Source organism: Corythoichthys intestinalis, chromosome 1 (genome assembly GCF_030265065.1).
Source record: "Corythoichthys intestinalis isolate RoL2023-P3 chromosome 1, ASM3026506v1, whole genome shotgun sequence".
In the NCBI taxonomy this organism is placed as follows: domain Eukaryota; kingdom Metazoa; phylum Chordata; class Actinopteri; order Syngnathiformes; family Syngnathidae; genus Corythoichthys; species Corythoichthys intestinalis.
This window is the reverse complement of record NC_080395.1, coordinates 60,919,187-60,935,237: the sequence shown is the minus strand read 5'-3', so window position 1 is coordinate 60,935,237 and position 16,051 is coordinate 60,919,187. Positions and strand designations below refer to the sequence as shown.

The window sequence follows — 16,051 nt, the reverse complement described above, 5'->3', positions numbered from 1 at the left end:
TCCGGTTGCATCGTGTACACATAAAACATACTAAACATTCACAGTGAGTCAATAGAAATATGAAAGGGAAAAAGTCTGCAACGTGTGGAGGAGCTTGGAATTGGAGGTTGGAAACCCAAGAGGACTTTCAATATTTAAAGCATCTTATGAGAAAACCAGGGCTCACTGAGGATAGCTTAGTAAATGGGCTTAATTTTTAGGTTTTCTTCTTATAAAGCCATAAAGCTTTACCTTTGCCCTCCTGAGTATGTATTCTAAAGGAAAGCGTGGTCGAGTTTTTTATTTTTTTTTTTCTTGGCCATCTTGATTGGAATTTTGAGGACAAGTACTGTGTGTGAATACCATGGGCATCACCAGACATATTTCACTGAGGTATGTGCCCTAGTATTGATCTGCAGTGCCCCAGTTTAAATTTCACCAGTTAAAAAAAAGAGTTTACATAGCATAATCAAATATGGTTATATTACTCTATTCACTCCATGTACACAATCTGCACATGGTTCCTTAATATTGTGATAGGCATCTGAGTTGACACTTCCGCGATGCATCTCAGGAAATATGCTGCATTCATGTGTATTGGGAGATCCAAGTTCCCAAGTTGGAAAATTGTTCTGATGTGTAAAGTCGTAATGCGGGATAAAAACATGGTCGCTTCAATGAAGAGTATTTGTATTTTAATGCACCAACGACACATCACTACTGACAGACTGTTTGGCGCTTTTTATATAGACGCCTTGTAATAGAGATGAATTTTTTCAATTACTCCAGCAACACATGCATGCAGCATCAATACTAGGATGTGCGTGCCAATCATACAACCGATTGTGCAAATTACATCTTATCACCTGCATTACAGGTTAGTGCCAGATAAACTGCCCATCCTTGTTGTTCGTTTTTACCTCTGTGTTGATGTTTGAGCTGATTTGTCACCTGTGCACCCCACAGTCAGTCATAGTCGTAGTCAGGCAGTCATAGTCACAGTCATAATCCAACTGCTACCATAAGAACAGTTGGTAGCTCAAGTGGTCCTGGGACCGAAGAGCAGTTCGATTCCCGGCTACGACTGCCCACTGGGCAGGGCACTGCACCCTAATTTGTCCCCAATGGGTTGGCAGCGTCTTGTATGGCAGCAGCACCATTGGTGTGTGAATGTGTGCGTGAAAGGGTAAATGTGTGCTAATGTAAAGCACTTTGGGTATTGTAACAATATAGATAAATGTGCTATATAAGTACAATCCATTTACCATTACCATTTACCACCAGAAAGCTTCCAAAAGACACCAGAGAAAAAATTGATGAACTCCACAAAGCTGGAAAAAATGCTGTGGGATAATTGGAAAGCAGCTTGGTGAGAATAAATCAGCAGTTGCAGCAGTTGTTAAAAAATGGAAAAGGCTAAACATGACTGATAATGTACCTCGGACTGGGGCTCCATGTAAAATCGCTCCTCGCGGGGCATCACTCATGATGAGAAAAGTGAGGGCTCAGTCTCGAACTACATAGCAGGAGCTGGTCAATGACCTGAAGAGAGCTGGATGCACAGTTTCATAGACTACTATCAGTAGAACACTACGGTGCAATTGTTTAAAATCATGCATTAATCAGAAGGTTGCCCTGTTGAAGCCAGTAAATGTGAAGGCCTGTCTGAAGTTTGCCAGGGAACATCTAAATGATGCAGAAGGATCATGGAAGAAAGTCATGTGGTCAGATGAGACCAAACTACAACTTTTTGGTGCAAACTTTACTCGTCATTTGTGGAGGAAAAAGGATTAGTACAATCCCAAAAACACCATCCCCACTGTGAAGTATGGGGATGGAAACCTCATGCTTTGGGGCTGCTTTTTTGGCAAAGGGGGCAGAACGACTTTACAGTATAAAGCAGGGGATGAACGGGGAAATGTATCGTCAGATTTTAATCCACAACCTCCTTCCCTCAGTCAGAGACTTTAAGATGAGTCAGGGCTGGATCTTCCAACATGACAATGATCTGAAGCACACAGTCAAGCTGACCTATGAGTGGCTGCGTAAAAAGCATATCAAGGTTCTGGAGTGGCCTAGCCAGTCTCCAGGCCTCAATCCAATAGAAAATCTTTGGATGGAGCTGAAATTTTGTATTTCTCATCGACAGCCTGAAACCTGACAGATCTGGAGAAGATTTGTGTGGCGGTATAGGCCAAAATCCCTGTTTCCATGTGTGAAAACCTAGTGAAGAACTACAGAAAGTGTGTGACCTCTGTAATTGCAAACAAAAGCTTCTGCACTAAATATTAGCACTGATTTTCTCAAGGGAACAAATACTTATGAGCCCCAGTAAATTACAAATAAAATATTGAAAAATCATACAATTTGAGTTCCTGATTTATTTATTCATTTTTATTTTTTTTAAGTTATCTCTATAAGTGTAAATGCATCTGTTATTGAAATTGAAATTTCAGACCTCTACATATAAGTGGGTGAACTTGCAAAATCACAAGGAGTTCAAATATTTCTGCTCCTCACCGTATATCCCCATTACTGTCCAGACAAAGTAGAGCAGAGTGCAGGAAGAGGCGAAGGACAAATGGAAGTTGAAGAGCACGAGCAAAGGGAAAAATGACTATGAACAAGGGATGAAAAAATTTTTTATTTTTTTTTGTTTTTTGCTTTGATCATATATATAGTTTAAAGCGTTATTTCTGACGTTTTGTGATAAAGAGCTAAAAAACAAAAAAAAAACACCAACAAAAATTGCTCACTCGCCAGTGCCACGCTGTGCTCCAGTATTGTATTAGGTCTAGTGATGCCCCTAGTGAATACCCGCACATTCAAAATGACAAAGAAGCACATCGAAATTCTAGGGTGATTCCCAAACGATACCATAAAAATTCACCCAATTTTGGGGTTGGTCTTTCCAGTTTAATGTGCACCTTTTCAGAAGTGTCAAAACATCCAGTAATTTTATACTGTAGAGTGATTGACTGTGATGAGTCAATTTTGAAACAAGCAATCACATTTCAGGTGAGTCTGCTTAGCATTCCTGCTGCATGAAAGTCAGCTGCAGCATATGAACCACTGCAGTACCATATATGTAATTTAATAATGAAAATAGGTCGCATGTGAGGAGAATATCTCGACGTAATTAGATCCCGTGTGTATTCATTTACATTCAGAATTAACCATTCATATATATGTTCTAAATTTTAGAATCCATTAATGGTTGCTGCCGTATTGAAAACGAAATCAATTACTTTAAATGTTCTGCCCAAATGTGCATATATATTGATATATTTTGTACATACATAATGGTTACTGTCACAAAAAATTAGTGATGCACGATAATGCATTTTTCAGCCGATACCGATAACCGATAATTTCCTCCTCGTTCCAACCGATAACCGATAATGTCAAGCCGATAATTTTATTAAAGATTTATGTAAAATTTTAAAGTATACACAAGAGAAAATATTGCTGTGCAAAAATAACATTGCTCTTTTTTTTCAACATCAAATGTGAACAAGTAGTAGTCGTAGTAAATTCCAACATCTAAATAAAGACAGATTGTCTGACATTGTGTAATGGTAAACTTTTGGCAACAATTACTTACAGAGTAAATACATAAGTTGCACAAAAATGGCTTTAAAAGTATGCCATTCCTAAAGTATAACATTACTACACAGCAAAAACACAGCTCCTTAAGACTAGTTAAAGTCCCTTGTTTTCAGTGTAAATCTATTGGAAATAAGTTAAATTAACTGCCAGCACTTCAAGTATATTTCACTCAGATTTCTTGAAGAAAAATGGCCAGCTGAAAATAAGATTAACAGCCTTATTTTAAGCAATAAATTATTATACATAATCCTAAAAAAAAAAAAATTTAAAAAAAAAAAAAAACCTTGTCAGAAATGTTCTTTATTCAAGAATATGTATGGTTCAAAACATTATTTGAAAGCAATTTTTTCTTGATTTAGGTGAAAAATGACCTTATTTTTTTAGATGTTTGGGCTTAATAAGAACAAATTGCAATATTTAGTTCAAGTAAGTGGAATAATCTGGCGCATTCAACTAGTCTTCAACACTCAAACAAGATGGGGAAAATTATTTGACTAGATTTAAGAAGAATGATCTGATTAAGACGTCATAAATTTAAAGCGTACTGAATGCATTACTGACTGGATGACTTCTTTGTGTCGTTTGGTGCATGTTACAATTTAACTAACCACTGTGCCGTCATGATAAACATGGTTTGTTGACATCACCTGTGTAAATGTCCGTGGTAAAACTGATGTGATCGGCATGTCTTTCACGAAGAATCGTGGTCGTATAAACTACATTATTTTTTCATCCAGGGGTTTGGCTATCGGGTCATTTCGGGAATTTCCTCCCGCCTGTGCCCTTCAGTCCGCCCGGCTGCCAAATTAGCACCCGCGCCAGGCCTCTGTCTCGAACCGGAGTGGCGGCGGCAGCTAAGTTCGTACCGGATATCCGCCCGCCCCGGCCGGCTCGCTGCGGCGCATTCGGTGCATGGCTCTGCTCTCATGCTCTACCCGCCTAGGGCGAGGCGGCGGTGGCGGCCTGCCGGACCAGCGGGCTCCGTCGGAAGAGAGCTACTTGTCAACTATCGATCTCGTGAGGTGTTTAGCCATAGATGGGAGTTTACCACTCGCTTTGGGCTGCATTCCCAAACACCCTGACTCCGGGAGGACCGCAGCGTCTCTGTATTGTCACAAGCCCCGTAGCTTCCTTTATAGTTTATTTGTTAACAATAGCTTTAGCATTCGTGCTAGCAGCAGCCTCATATTCGTTCCAAAAATCATTGTGATGCAGTTTTAAATGGCTGCTGGGTTAGTGCTAGTGGTGTTCAATGAGGACGCTTTCTTTAGGCCTTGAGGAACTGTTTTTGTAGATGGCGAGAGCCACACTGGAAAAGCAACGCACGCTAGTGAGAGCGCCTCAACACTGATGTGTAACACCGCCTCCTCTATGACGCCGTACTCCTAAACCCCTCCTCCCACAGGGGCTTCAGAGAGGGGAGGGTTTGAGCAGGCGGCAGTGAAGAAGTGGAGAAAACTGCTTGGTTGCGCACATTTGGAGGCTAAATCAAGTATATAATTATCGGATTGCATTATCGGTTGATTTTTTATTATCTGTATTATCTGTGTGACGTCATAATTGCCATTATCGGCCGATAATTATCGGTAGCCGATATTATCGTGTATCTTTACAAAAAATGCGTTGTTAGTTGCTCCCAATATTAATGTACTCTGTTGGTTTGAACCCAAACATGCAATACAAACATAATAAATAGTGAGTGTGATTTAGAGATCTATCACCCATGTCAGGGATTAAAAATAGCTCTCCCTTAACTTTGTGAGCATGATCCTGTCTCAGATATTTTCAGAATTGCCTTTTCAGCAACTTAAGCATAGGGAAAATTCAGCAAGAAGAAATCCAGATGTTTCTTCTCCTCCTTGATAGTAATATAGACTAGAAGTGACAAATAAGACTGAACACTGACTTCAAGCAGAATGTTGTGAATCTCACTTTTTAACCCGGGGAGCTACAAGCTCCGTAAAAGGGCAGAGAACTCATTAGGTCAAACCCATTTCAGTTCAGTTTGATTTTGTTGCACATTTCCGCATCTGTCATCCAAACAGGTCCAGTTTGTCTCCGTGACCGTTTAACATCACGCTTCTGTCAGACTCTGCGCTGGTTGGGCCGTTGCCAGCTGGCCACCGTGCAAGTGCAGTGCTGCAAAACCTGCAACCGACCGCCAGGCCGCTCCAGCACCAGAGATCTCCACTGAATTAGGAGTAAGGCAACAGCTCATCAGTGAACTGTGGATACATTCACTTTAACAGACTCTCAATTGAACATCTTTACTGGAGGGAATGTAAATTAATTTCCAATTTGTAGATAATAAATTGCTTAGTCTGGCAAAACTGTCCCTGACAAAAGGCTACAAAAGATAGTGCTTACTGTTCCATGTAGCCATCTTAAAATATACAGCCTACATTCACAACATGAGAAACACGTACAAATGTGGTTGGTGGCAGGTACAATGAATGTATAAATTAAATGTGTGAACACGCATTTAATAAGCAATGAAAATCAATGAAAGGTCTACCTTCCACATGTGTCGGCTTACCAGAATTTAATTGCTTCAAATAATGTATGCGGTAAACAAAGGTTATTCACCGCAAGCAGTATGTTACCTTCCAGTGTTGGAAAACAATTATAGAGACCATACAAACATTACCTGTATGACAGCTTGTTCAACATCAAACTTGTTTCAAACTTTTCTTCTTTTACAACATCCAGTTCGTATCCACAATTCTCAGATTTTAACCAAATCTCAGTACGGTTGAAGTACAAGTGTACTGTGGCAGCTTGTAATTACCAGTTTTGCTACTTACTGTGATGCATTATCTATTCTGCACATGTTTAATGTTACAATTCAGAATAATGCTTAATGGTGCTGATAAAAAAAAAATATTTTTTTAAAAAAGCTACATGATGTATTCACAGCATCAAATTGACCAGATTAGGCTCGAGGGACACTGCTTGAAGCAAGAATGGCATTTAAATTTAGGTGATGTACTGTATGGGCCGACCCACTGCCTTGAATACATATTTAAATACCTTTCATATTATTACGGCCTTTTGAAAGGCAATAAAGTTTCAATCAAATGTCTTTTCTGCATTCAAAACGCATTGTCATGTATGTAGGTTTTCATGGGCCAACCCAGTGCCTTGAATACATATTTAAATACCTTTCATATCATTACGGCTTTTTTGAAAGGCAATTTAGTTTCAATCAAATGTATTTTCTGTATTCAAAACAAAGTGTCACGTATGTAGGTTTTTTTTTTGGTTTTTTTTTTTTTAAACATCTCTAAAATGGCAATTGCAAACCCTCTGATCCTGTTACCTTAAACTATGTTGCTCTAAAAGCTTTTTTGATGCAGCATAATGACCAAATATTCACAGTAATGTGTCGTAGTGGCAAATGAAAAGGTCTGCAATTCATCAAACATCTCTTTTTTGTGTAGGGTCAGTGTTTTTGGATGAAGGCATTTTAGATTTCATTCTCACAGAACAGTAGGTTTTAGGTCTCGGTTCTCAGGTGTACAACAACCACCACAATATAAGTGGTAAAAACATCTCACACAGTGACAAATCTGTCAGTCTTCTAATTTTATCTGGTATTGATTTTATGTATTCATTACAATAAATGCTACTTATACGTTAACAGTTTGTCAATCTCTACTATTCCTAACAATCAAATAAAGTGTAACTAAAGTGTGAGGCTGTGCTTCACTTTACTGAAGTGGACATCCCACCCTGCTTTAATCTCTACTTGTTCCTTAAAAAAAAAAAATTAAGTCTTAAACTGTAAAACTGGGCAGACGGTACACAGCAATTAGCTTCTCTTACTACCTAGGCAAAGACTGAACAACTTTTATGTGGTCTTGCAAAGTACAGTGTGTTACTAACAGCTGTGGGCGATGTTAGACATGCTTTGCCACATGCTAAATTAACTCAAGTTCATTTAAAGACATGATGTTGCAGAATAAGAATCAATTGACTTAAGCTTTGCCTGTCATCACATACCCCGTGTGAATTTGTCTTGGCGCAGAGGATTAAACACAAAACATACTGCATCGAATCAGCTGCATTTGAAGAATATGTATATATTTCTTTCCCTCTTTGCTACATCTTACCTTATTCGTTCAGTGGGTTCCTAACACAACACGATGGATTATTTGTTTAATTTATATTAATGTGAAGATTTTGACCCTTAAATCATGGGAGTGTTGTGTTTATTGTGGGAAAAATGTGTCAGTGCATGCTTATTCTTGATGCCAAAATCAAATACTACATAGTGCTTTTTTTCCAGTCTTCATTAGGTTTTTTGTTTTGTGTTTTCTTCTCGTTTTGTGTTTTTCTTCTCGCTGCCTTAATTTCAAATAAATGCATGAGAAAAATACTTGGCATTTGATGTTCTCCGTTAAACATACATACATACACAGTTAAACCTGAGGTTTACATCCACAGCAAAAATACTCATTTAATTTTTTTGTCTCACTGAAGTCAAATCAGACAAAACCAATTCCTGTTTCAGATCAGTCAGGATTACCATAAATACTTAATTTTGTGAAATGCTATAATAATGAGAGGATTTCTTAGATAATTTTACATTATTTTCTTTGAGGTCCAATGCTGACGCACACAAAAAGTACTATGTTTTTAAAGAACGTGGGGAAGTCCAGGTGATGAGGTCATGGCTTTGGGACCTTCTGAAAGATTTGGCTTTCAAATAACTGAGCCCAATTTAAGAGAACTTTTATTGTTATAAATTATTATTTATTTATTTATTTATTACTTAAAGAGAACCTTGGACTCAAAGACTTGTAGGCTCTAATAAGCCACAAATTGTTCTCTTTTACTAAAATATGTTATTAGAAACACATAAAATGTTGACATGGATTTAAAAATATTTAGTACATGTTTTGACCTACAGAGAGCGCCATGTTGTATGGACGCTCAGGGTAATGACGTTAATTGTCACTGTCACTCGACAAATCTTACCAGGTTGCTGCAATTCCTTCTACGCAGCGAGACGCCAAACACATACGCTCCTAGGTTAAAAGCGGCGAGTACTTACTATTCGTGTTTTTATTGAATCTTTTATTACCTTTTCATTGCCTCAAAATACTTTTTGCATGTGTTTCCCTCTCATACTTTTAAACATAGTGTTTTCCTGTGGTAGCTTTAAAGCAGTTTGTTGATCTGTTGACCACATTAGTCACATAGCACATTTAAACTACCCTTGTTTACTATGTTTAAGTATTTTCTTAAGGCATCTTTACTTTTTTTCTGTCTGTATACATCTAAAGAAAACAAGCTGAAAGCGCGTGGTAGTACTTTGTGTGTCAATTTCGCTTGTTGTAGAACGTTTCGCCAGTGTAGCACATTTTGACAAAACACTTTTTTTTGCTACTCTCGTCACGTCTCATCCCGTCTTTCCTGTTCATTTTGCTTTTGCAGCTTGTTTTGTGAAATATTGACAGTGCTGTCTTGCTCATTAATGTTCCACTCTGGTTCAAATTGAAAGGGTTGAACAGATGACATGTTTATGTCGCTAGAGTCATACTCTGGAAGCCCGGCAGCGTAACCATTTGATGTCACCGCCTTGCGAAGTAAACAACAATGGCGACTTGAACTAATTTTACAAATTGTATAAAAACGAAAACATCAAGAGAGGGTTCAGTATCAAATTATTTTAACTCATAATAACATTTATCTTTTAAGAACTAAGTCTTTCTATCCATGGAGCCCTTTAATAATTATTTGAAAAATATTCGAGATCTGCGGGAAAATGAAATGCTGTAATTCTTGTACACTGTAACGCACCAATAAAATTTCACAAGAAAACCAAACGAAAAAAAATCCATATATTGTAAGATGTACTGGACTTTAGGCCCACAGGTGTCCACATTACTGGATATTTACACCAAAAACACATGCAGCTAATGAGCCTGTAAAATAATCCATACAGCACGTAAAACATACTAGACATAAAGCCGGGTAAAAATTAGTGGCGTAAAGTCAGAAAATTACGGTAAATAAATAAATCATAAAATCAAAAATAATGAAATAACATACTCTGCTGTTTAAATGGGGGAGATGGGGAATTACAAAATGAAATAGTTTAATTAACTACTACTACTTGCAGTGTACGGAATATGCAATAATGCCAATGTCTGCTTGGTTTGTTGATGGTTTATTCTTATTTTTCCCCCCAGAAAATCCGACTTTAAGACATCTTTACTGCCTCATAATAAATAAGTATATGACGCAAACGACAAAGTAGAGCAGACATGTCCAAAGTCCGGCCCGTGGCCAAATGCGGCCCGTGGTCAAATTTCATCCGGCCCCCAGCCTCTGTCATAAAATCAATAACGTCTGGTCCGCACACACTTAATAAATTGGTCAGCAGTACAGCTACAAGCATATGAAGTAGCTTACACACTAAATGCCGCTCCTCATTGACCCACTAAAAAGCAGCAGCACTCTAAGCAACATTACCCCGTGTGATCCTTTACCTCCAATTTTTAAAAATAGCGACAATCAACAAAAAAAGTTGACTGCGACGGCCGACGCTTCAAGGATAGGTGGAAATTGGACTATTTCTTCACTAAAATACACAACAACTGTGTCTGCCTCATTTGCAAAGAGACAGTCGCTGTTTTTAAAGAGTTCAAAATGTGAGGCGATATTACCAAACGAGACACGCTGGCATGTACGACCAGATTACAGGGAAGATACGCAGCGAAAAATTGAAGCAACTTGAAGCTAGTTCAATTTCACAGCAGCAGTATTTTGCCGGAGAGTTGATAGAGAACCCCACAAAGGTTAGTTGCGAGATTGTTGAAATTATGAATTTTTTTTTAAAAAAAATAAAGCAAATGTGACACACGGAATGGGTTGCTAAAATTTGCTTAAATATATTGTTCTACGTAAAGGACGTCAGCCAAGGTCAGCCCCCCACATTTTTACCACACCAAATCTGGCCCCTTTGCAAAAAGTTTGGACACCCTTGATGTAGAGCAACCATTCCCTCATTTAATAATAATTCATATTTATACAGTATATTTTGCATTGACTCCTTTAATTGCACCACAAGGGAAAGATTTATATTTGTTCGGTCAAGTTGTTGAAAACATGACGAAATAGTTCAAATGAAATATGGACATGAGTCAACTCCCCATGACTCAACTTAGTAATCAACAGGTGGTAAAGTCACCATTTCAGTGAAGTCTTCATAGTTCACAATTCCACTTGAGGTGATGCTTGCTTCCTGGAACAGCTCGTCCACTAGAAAAAGAAAACCAAAAATAGTTTTTTAAAGAACTTGTTAAATGATTACAATAGATGATAGTTGAATGAATTTCTAGTTCTAGTAATAATAATTAATTTTATCTCAAGCGCCTTTCAAAACACTCAAGGACACTTCACAAGAGATGCAGTTGATTAAAATGAACAAACACAGATTGAAAGCAGGATAAAAGTGTCGAGACAAAACAGAGCTAAGGATCAAGGTGGATAAGAACGATTGAACAGATGTGTTTTGCGTTGGGATTTGAAAAGTGAGAGAGCCAATATGTTGCGAAGGTCAGGGGAGTTGAGAGTTCCAGAGCTGGAGGGTACAGGTAGAGTGACTAAACACCCTGGAACTGAAAGTGGTGAGAAGGGCACGAGGGACAGAAAGGTGGAGGGTAGAAGAAAAGCGGAGTGAACGGGGAAGGGAGTATTAATACAGAGGAGTTACATATATACAGTGCTGGCAAAAAGTATTGGCACCCCTGCAATTCTGTCCTGTAATGCTTCTCTAATTTGTGTAATTAACAGCACCTATTACTTACCTGTGGCACATAACGTGGTGGCAATAACTAAATCACACTTGCAGCCAGTTAAAATGGATTAAAGTTGACTCAACCTCTGCCCTGTGTCCGTGTGTGTACCACATTGAGCATGGAGAAAAGAAAGAAGACCAAAGAACTTTCTGAGGACTTGAGAAGCAAAATTGTTAGGAAGCATGGGCAATCTCAAGGCTATAAGTCCATCTCCAAAGATCTTAATGTTCCTGTGTCTACCTTGCACAGTGTCATCAATAAGTGTAAAGCCCATGGCACTGTGGCTAACCTCCCTAGATGTGGGCAAAAAAGAAACACTGACGAGAGATTTCAACGAAAGATTGTGCAGATGGTGGATGATGAACCTCGACTAACATCCAAACAAGTTCAAGCTGTCCTGTAGTCTAAGGGTACAGCATGGTCAACCTGTACAAAAAAGAGAAAGCCCAAAAAGGTTTGGAAGCATGTTCTCTGGTCAGATGAGACAAAAGTACTGTAGAGCTTTTTGGGAAAAGGCATCAACATAGAGTTTACAGGGGGAAAAAACGAGGCCTTCAGAGAAAAGAAAACAGTCCCCACAGTCAAACATGGCGGCGGTTCCCTGATGTTTTGGGGTTGCTTTGCTCCCATACAGGTGTAGACCCTGAATTGAGGCACAGATTTTGTTTGCATCTAATTAATTGAATTAATATTTACATTAGTTTTCAACTGAGTATTTTTGCTTTCTGCACACAAAAATGACCTTTTTAGTGGGGTCGACATTTTTGTAATGTAATATAAGAGCAGTCCTTAGTCGGGTTGAGTGAGTTTTTTTCTTACCTTCTTTGGCAGTAAGTTTCTCTCCCAACATGGTGAGCTTAGCTCTCAACTCTGAGGCTTGAATGTATCCTTTCTTCTGTTTGTCAGTCATCCTGAAGGCTTCAAGAATTTCTGTCTTTGGGTCTTCCTGTTGCATTTGCCGGTGCATCATGGTCAGGAATGTAGAGAAGTCTAAGCTCCCTGACTTTTCTAAAACATATGAAATCCATTCATAACTTATTGGCGCCTACTGACGGCGATGGATGCCCAATCCATTTGAACTGGGATGTCTAGCAGCAAATGAACAAATGCTGTGAATAAGCATTTGTTCATTAGTTGCCAGGCCTCCCATTTAAAGCGGATTTGACATCTAATAGTGACCTACTGATTTTAGTTCATAGCAGAAGGATGAAAAGAGCCACATGATTGGACAAATACTGTATGGCTATTCATGGTAGTGAATGATTTCATTCTTAAAATGAATTCAAGTGAAATATCCTTGGGACAAGCCTGAGTTATACAGTAGTGCAAAAGTACATTTTAATGCACAATTTACTTTGCAATGCTTTTTGTCAAGTAAAATCTTTCACACGGCAAGAAAATTGATTTTTTTTTTTTTTTTTTTTATGGGAAACTCCCTTTTCCCACAAACAAAAAAATCATATACCAATTGTTGTTAGTTGTAATTTTCATCAGACTGTAAGAATCACTTAAAGCAACACTTTGCAACTTTTCAGTTTTGGTCGATATTAGCGACGCCGGTGGACAAAAGCGGTAGTGTTTTGCCTTATGGAAGAGTGCGTTTCCCATGAGGACAAGCGCACACCCGTACAGTGTCGTAATCGTCAATCGTCACACTAGCGAGTGTAAGCCGGGCATTTGTTTATTCTGTATATCTTGGTAGCCTGCCTTTTTTTCCTCCTCAGAGAATTTTTTTTTTATCTCTTTTGCTGCTCTGCTATATTTGCAGAATTTGCGCGAAAGCGTTCGTATCGACTTCTGTCTTTATAATAAATGGGGAAAGGGGAATGTGACGTATGCCGTAAAGCAGTCAGCACATTTGTAGTTTTTTATGTCTGTGGTGTGTGTGGCAGGGTTCCTGCCACCCTCCTAGTTAATTAGTGCCAGTGAAAGCGATAAAGACCCCCTCAAGATACAGTGTATCACGAAAGTGAGTACACCCCTTGCATTTCTGGAGATATTTAAGTAAATCTTTTCATGGGACAACACTGACAAAATGACACTTTGACACAATGAAAAGTAGTCTGTGTGCAGCTTATATAAGAGTTCATTTGAATTTATTTTCCCCTTAAAATAACGTCTCATCAGACCATAGGACATGGTTCCAGCTTTCTTTTGTACAGTCTTCAGAAGAGGCTTCCTCCTGGGGTGACAGCCATGCACACCAATTTGATGTGGAGTCCCGCGTATGGTCTGAGCACTAAAAGGCTGACCCCCCCCCCACACACACACACACACACACACCTCTTCAATCTCTGCAGCAATGCTGACAGCACTCCTGTAATGAGTCACTTGACATTTTGGAGGGAAAATAACAAGCAGTACTCAATTTGGACATTTATGGATGTACGTAGTTTCTAAGGGGTGTACTCACTTTTGTTGCCAGGGGTTTAGATATCAATGGCTGTATTTTGAGTTATTTTGAAGGGAAAATAAATTAACTCTATTATATAAGCTGCACACAGACTACTTTTCATTGTGTCAAAGTGTCATTTTGTCAGTGTTGTCCCATGAAAAGATATACTTAAGATACTAAAGATATACTCACTTTTGTGATACATTGTGATACATTGTAAAAGAGAGGTATCATATCACAAATGTTATGAAAATATTTTATAAAAGTTGAAAAGTTACCTACTGTTGCTTTAATTATTTGACAACAATACTATGTAGTGGCAAAGAGACTATTAACGAACCATGTAATTTAATGCCCCCGACAGGGCGGATGTTTTGATCATTAACGAGCCTATATCAAAGAAACAAAACTAATTACCATTAACTGAAGAATGATTGTCATTCTGGGTAGCCCGCCGACAGGTGGTAATAAATCACAGAGTATCAATATCTTATCACAGTACCGTTGTATGACATTTCTATGGTTACCTACAGCGTACAAATTCATTTTCATGGGATGTCAGCCGATGGTCTAAAAAAATGCTCTTATTTTTAAATACAGTATGCCATATGTAAAAGGTGGGTTTTCTACTAAGCTGTTGATCGAAATGAATTGCCTTTTGACCGCTCTGTCAGACATATTTAGTTGTAATACAGCAAGTATATTTTCCTGAAGTTTAGTCCAGTCATGAAATGGTTGTGTAATTACCAATTTTGTGAACTTGAAGATGTCTTTCAATTTCTCCAATTGTGGGGCTTGTACCAAGGCAGCGCATAACTGTGATCAGGTCATTGACTTCAATACTTCCCTTTTGTTTCTTGTCATACAACGAGAAGCACTCTTTGAATTCTGAAAATTTAAAGAATAAAAATGTAGCAGTGAATGGCACTAACCGTTTACAGTCATAAACTGTCCATAGATTAAACAGGTTTGCATAAAAAGGTAAATAACTTTCTTGAATTTGCTAACTGCTCAATATCGCTTTCTAAATCACTCGTTTGGATTTTACTGCAGTCGAATTCATACACACAAAAAAGTAACATTCAAACAGACATACCAGCAAGTCCTGTTCAAAGATTTTTGTGTGTTTCTATAGAAAAGAAGAGTATTGCAATGCACTCTTACCATTGATTTGAGCTGGTGTAAAGAATTTTGCCTGTGAAATGAAATTGTAAAACAAAATGTTCAATCAAGAACTGGTCTTTGAAAAATGTTTCCCCAACTAGTAACACTAATAAATAATTTCTCCTACCATTTCAAGTGTTTTGCTGTGCTTTCCAGGAAGAAAATTATTGTTTCCTCAAGTCTGTCCTTCCACCCGTTTAAAGTCCAACACCACCCAGCCTGCGTGTAATTTAATATGTGTTGCTGTGGAAACGCAGATATCAGACCCATAGTAGAGCGCAGTTTAACTCTATCTCTTCCAAGCAAGTGAGTAGAAAGAACGACAGTTGCAAGACAAAAGTATTCTTTTTAGATAAATTGTTTTATAGTACACGTCGTTTCAGCTAAGAAAAGAGATCATGTGTAGGGTAAGAAAAGAAAATAGTATTTTAAATAAATGCAGCCTGAATATACAGTATGTATGTCATTGACTGTGTAGTGGTACGTAGATTGATACGAAGAGAAGATGGAACTGAAAACTGTTTTTTTTCTTTACAATTTCAGCAAGAATCAATAGCTCTGAAAGTTAGTGTTACTGTTTCCTTCTTCTTGATACAGCACTTTTTCGTTTTGAAAAGTCAGCATGCTGTAACACTGTACGAATCTGCAAGCCTCCAAAGATCATCTGGCCATGTACCCATCCTGGCCTCCTGGAGTTCCAAAGCATCGGTTTGGTCTTAATCGACAGAAAATTCCCTTCAGAAATTTTGCTAGGAAAACAAGGAGCTAAAAGAAAGCCTAATATACACGCAGCGAATTTGCAGAGGTCAAGATGGAGAATGCTGCACTCAAAGCAACCTTCGAAGTGACAAGCTGCAAAAAAAAAAAAAAAAGATGTGAGAGAATTTTATTCATGCTTAAAACACAACCATTATACATTACATTTCGTATGCTTTTGTTATGCTTGCATGAGAAAATTGTAGTATAGAGTATCAATGTTATACTAATCTGTTGAGAGTGCCTTCTCATGGCCTTGACAAATGTAGACGGCATCAAAATATGCCCGAATATGGACTGTTATGTTCCTATGTTTTCCAATATGCCCTGAACGAATACA

General features: G+C 38.3%; 2 protein-coding genes across 2 annotated transcripts in view; one reads left to right on the top strand and one right to left on the bottom strand.

Moving 5' to 3' along the window:
• The window catches only part of LOC130922998 (A disintegrin and metalloproteinase with thrombospondin motifs 7), a 136,750-nt gene extending 128,808 nt beyond the window's left edge, over positions 1 to 7,942 (top strand). Inside the window, exon 24 of the mRNA XM_057848352.1 lies at positions 5,634 to 7,942. Within this exon, the coding sequence (XP_057704335.1) occupies positions 5,634 to 5,782 (149 nt within the window). The 3' untranslated portion in view covers positions 5,783 to 7,942. The remainder of the gene's footprint in view (positions 1 to 5,633) is intronic.
• A 2,530-nt stretch (positions 7,943 to 10,472) lies between these two features.
• On the bottom strand, positions 10,473 to 15,170 carry calml4a (calmodulin-like 4a). The gene is made up of 5 exons (XM_057848380.1): positions 15,083 to 15,170; positions 14,956 to 14,986; positions 14,539 to 14,679; positions 12,216 to 12,404; positions 10,473 to 10,857 (listed from the first exon to the last, which is right to left on the bottom strand). The coding sequence occupies exons 1-5, from the start codon at positions 15,083 to 15,085 to the stop codon at positions 10,760 to 10,762; spliced, it is 462 nt and encodes a 153-aa protein (XP_057704363.1). The 5' UTR covers positions 15,086 to 15,170; the 3' UTR covers positions 10,473 to 10,759.
• Positions 15,171 to 16,051: the final 881 nt, after the last annotated feature.

Bases quoted from the DNA above. Each gene is read 5' to 3' on its own strand.
- calml4a (XM_057848380.1), bottom strand. The intron at 14,680-14,955 runs GTAAGAGTGCAT...TTAAATTTTCAG, and splicing joins TACACCAGCTCAAATCAATG to AATTCAAAGAGTGCTTCTCG. The intron at 10,858-12,215 runs GTAAGAAAAAAA...TTCTTTTTCTAG, and splicing joins GAAACTTACTGCCAAAGAAG to TGGACGAGCTGTTCCAGGAA.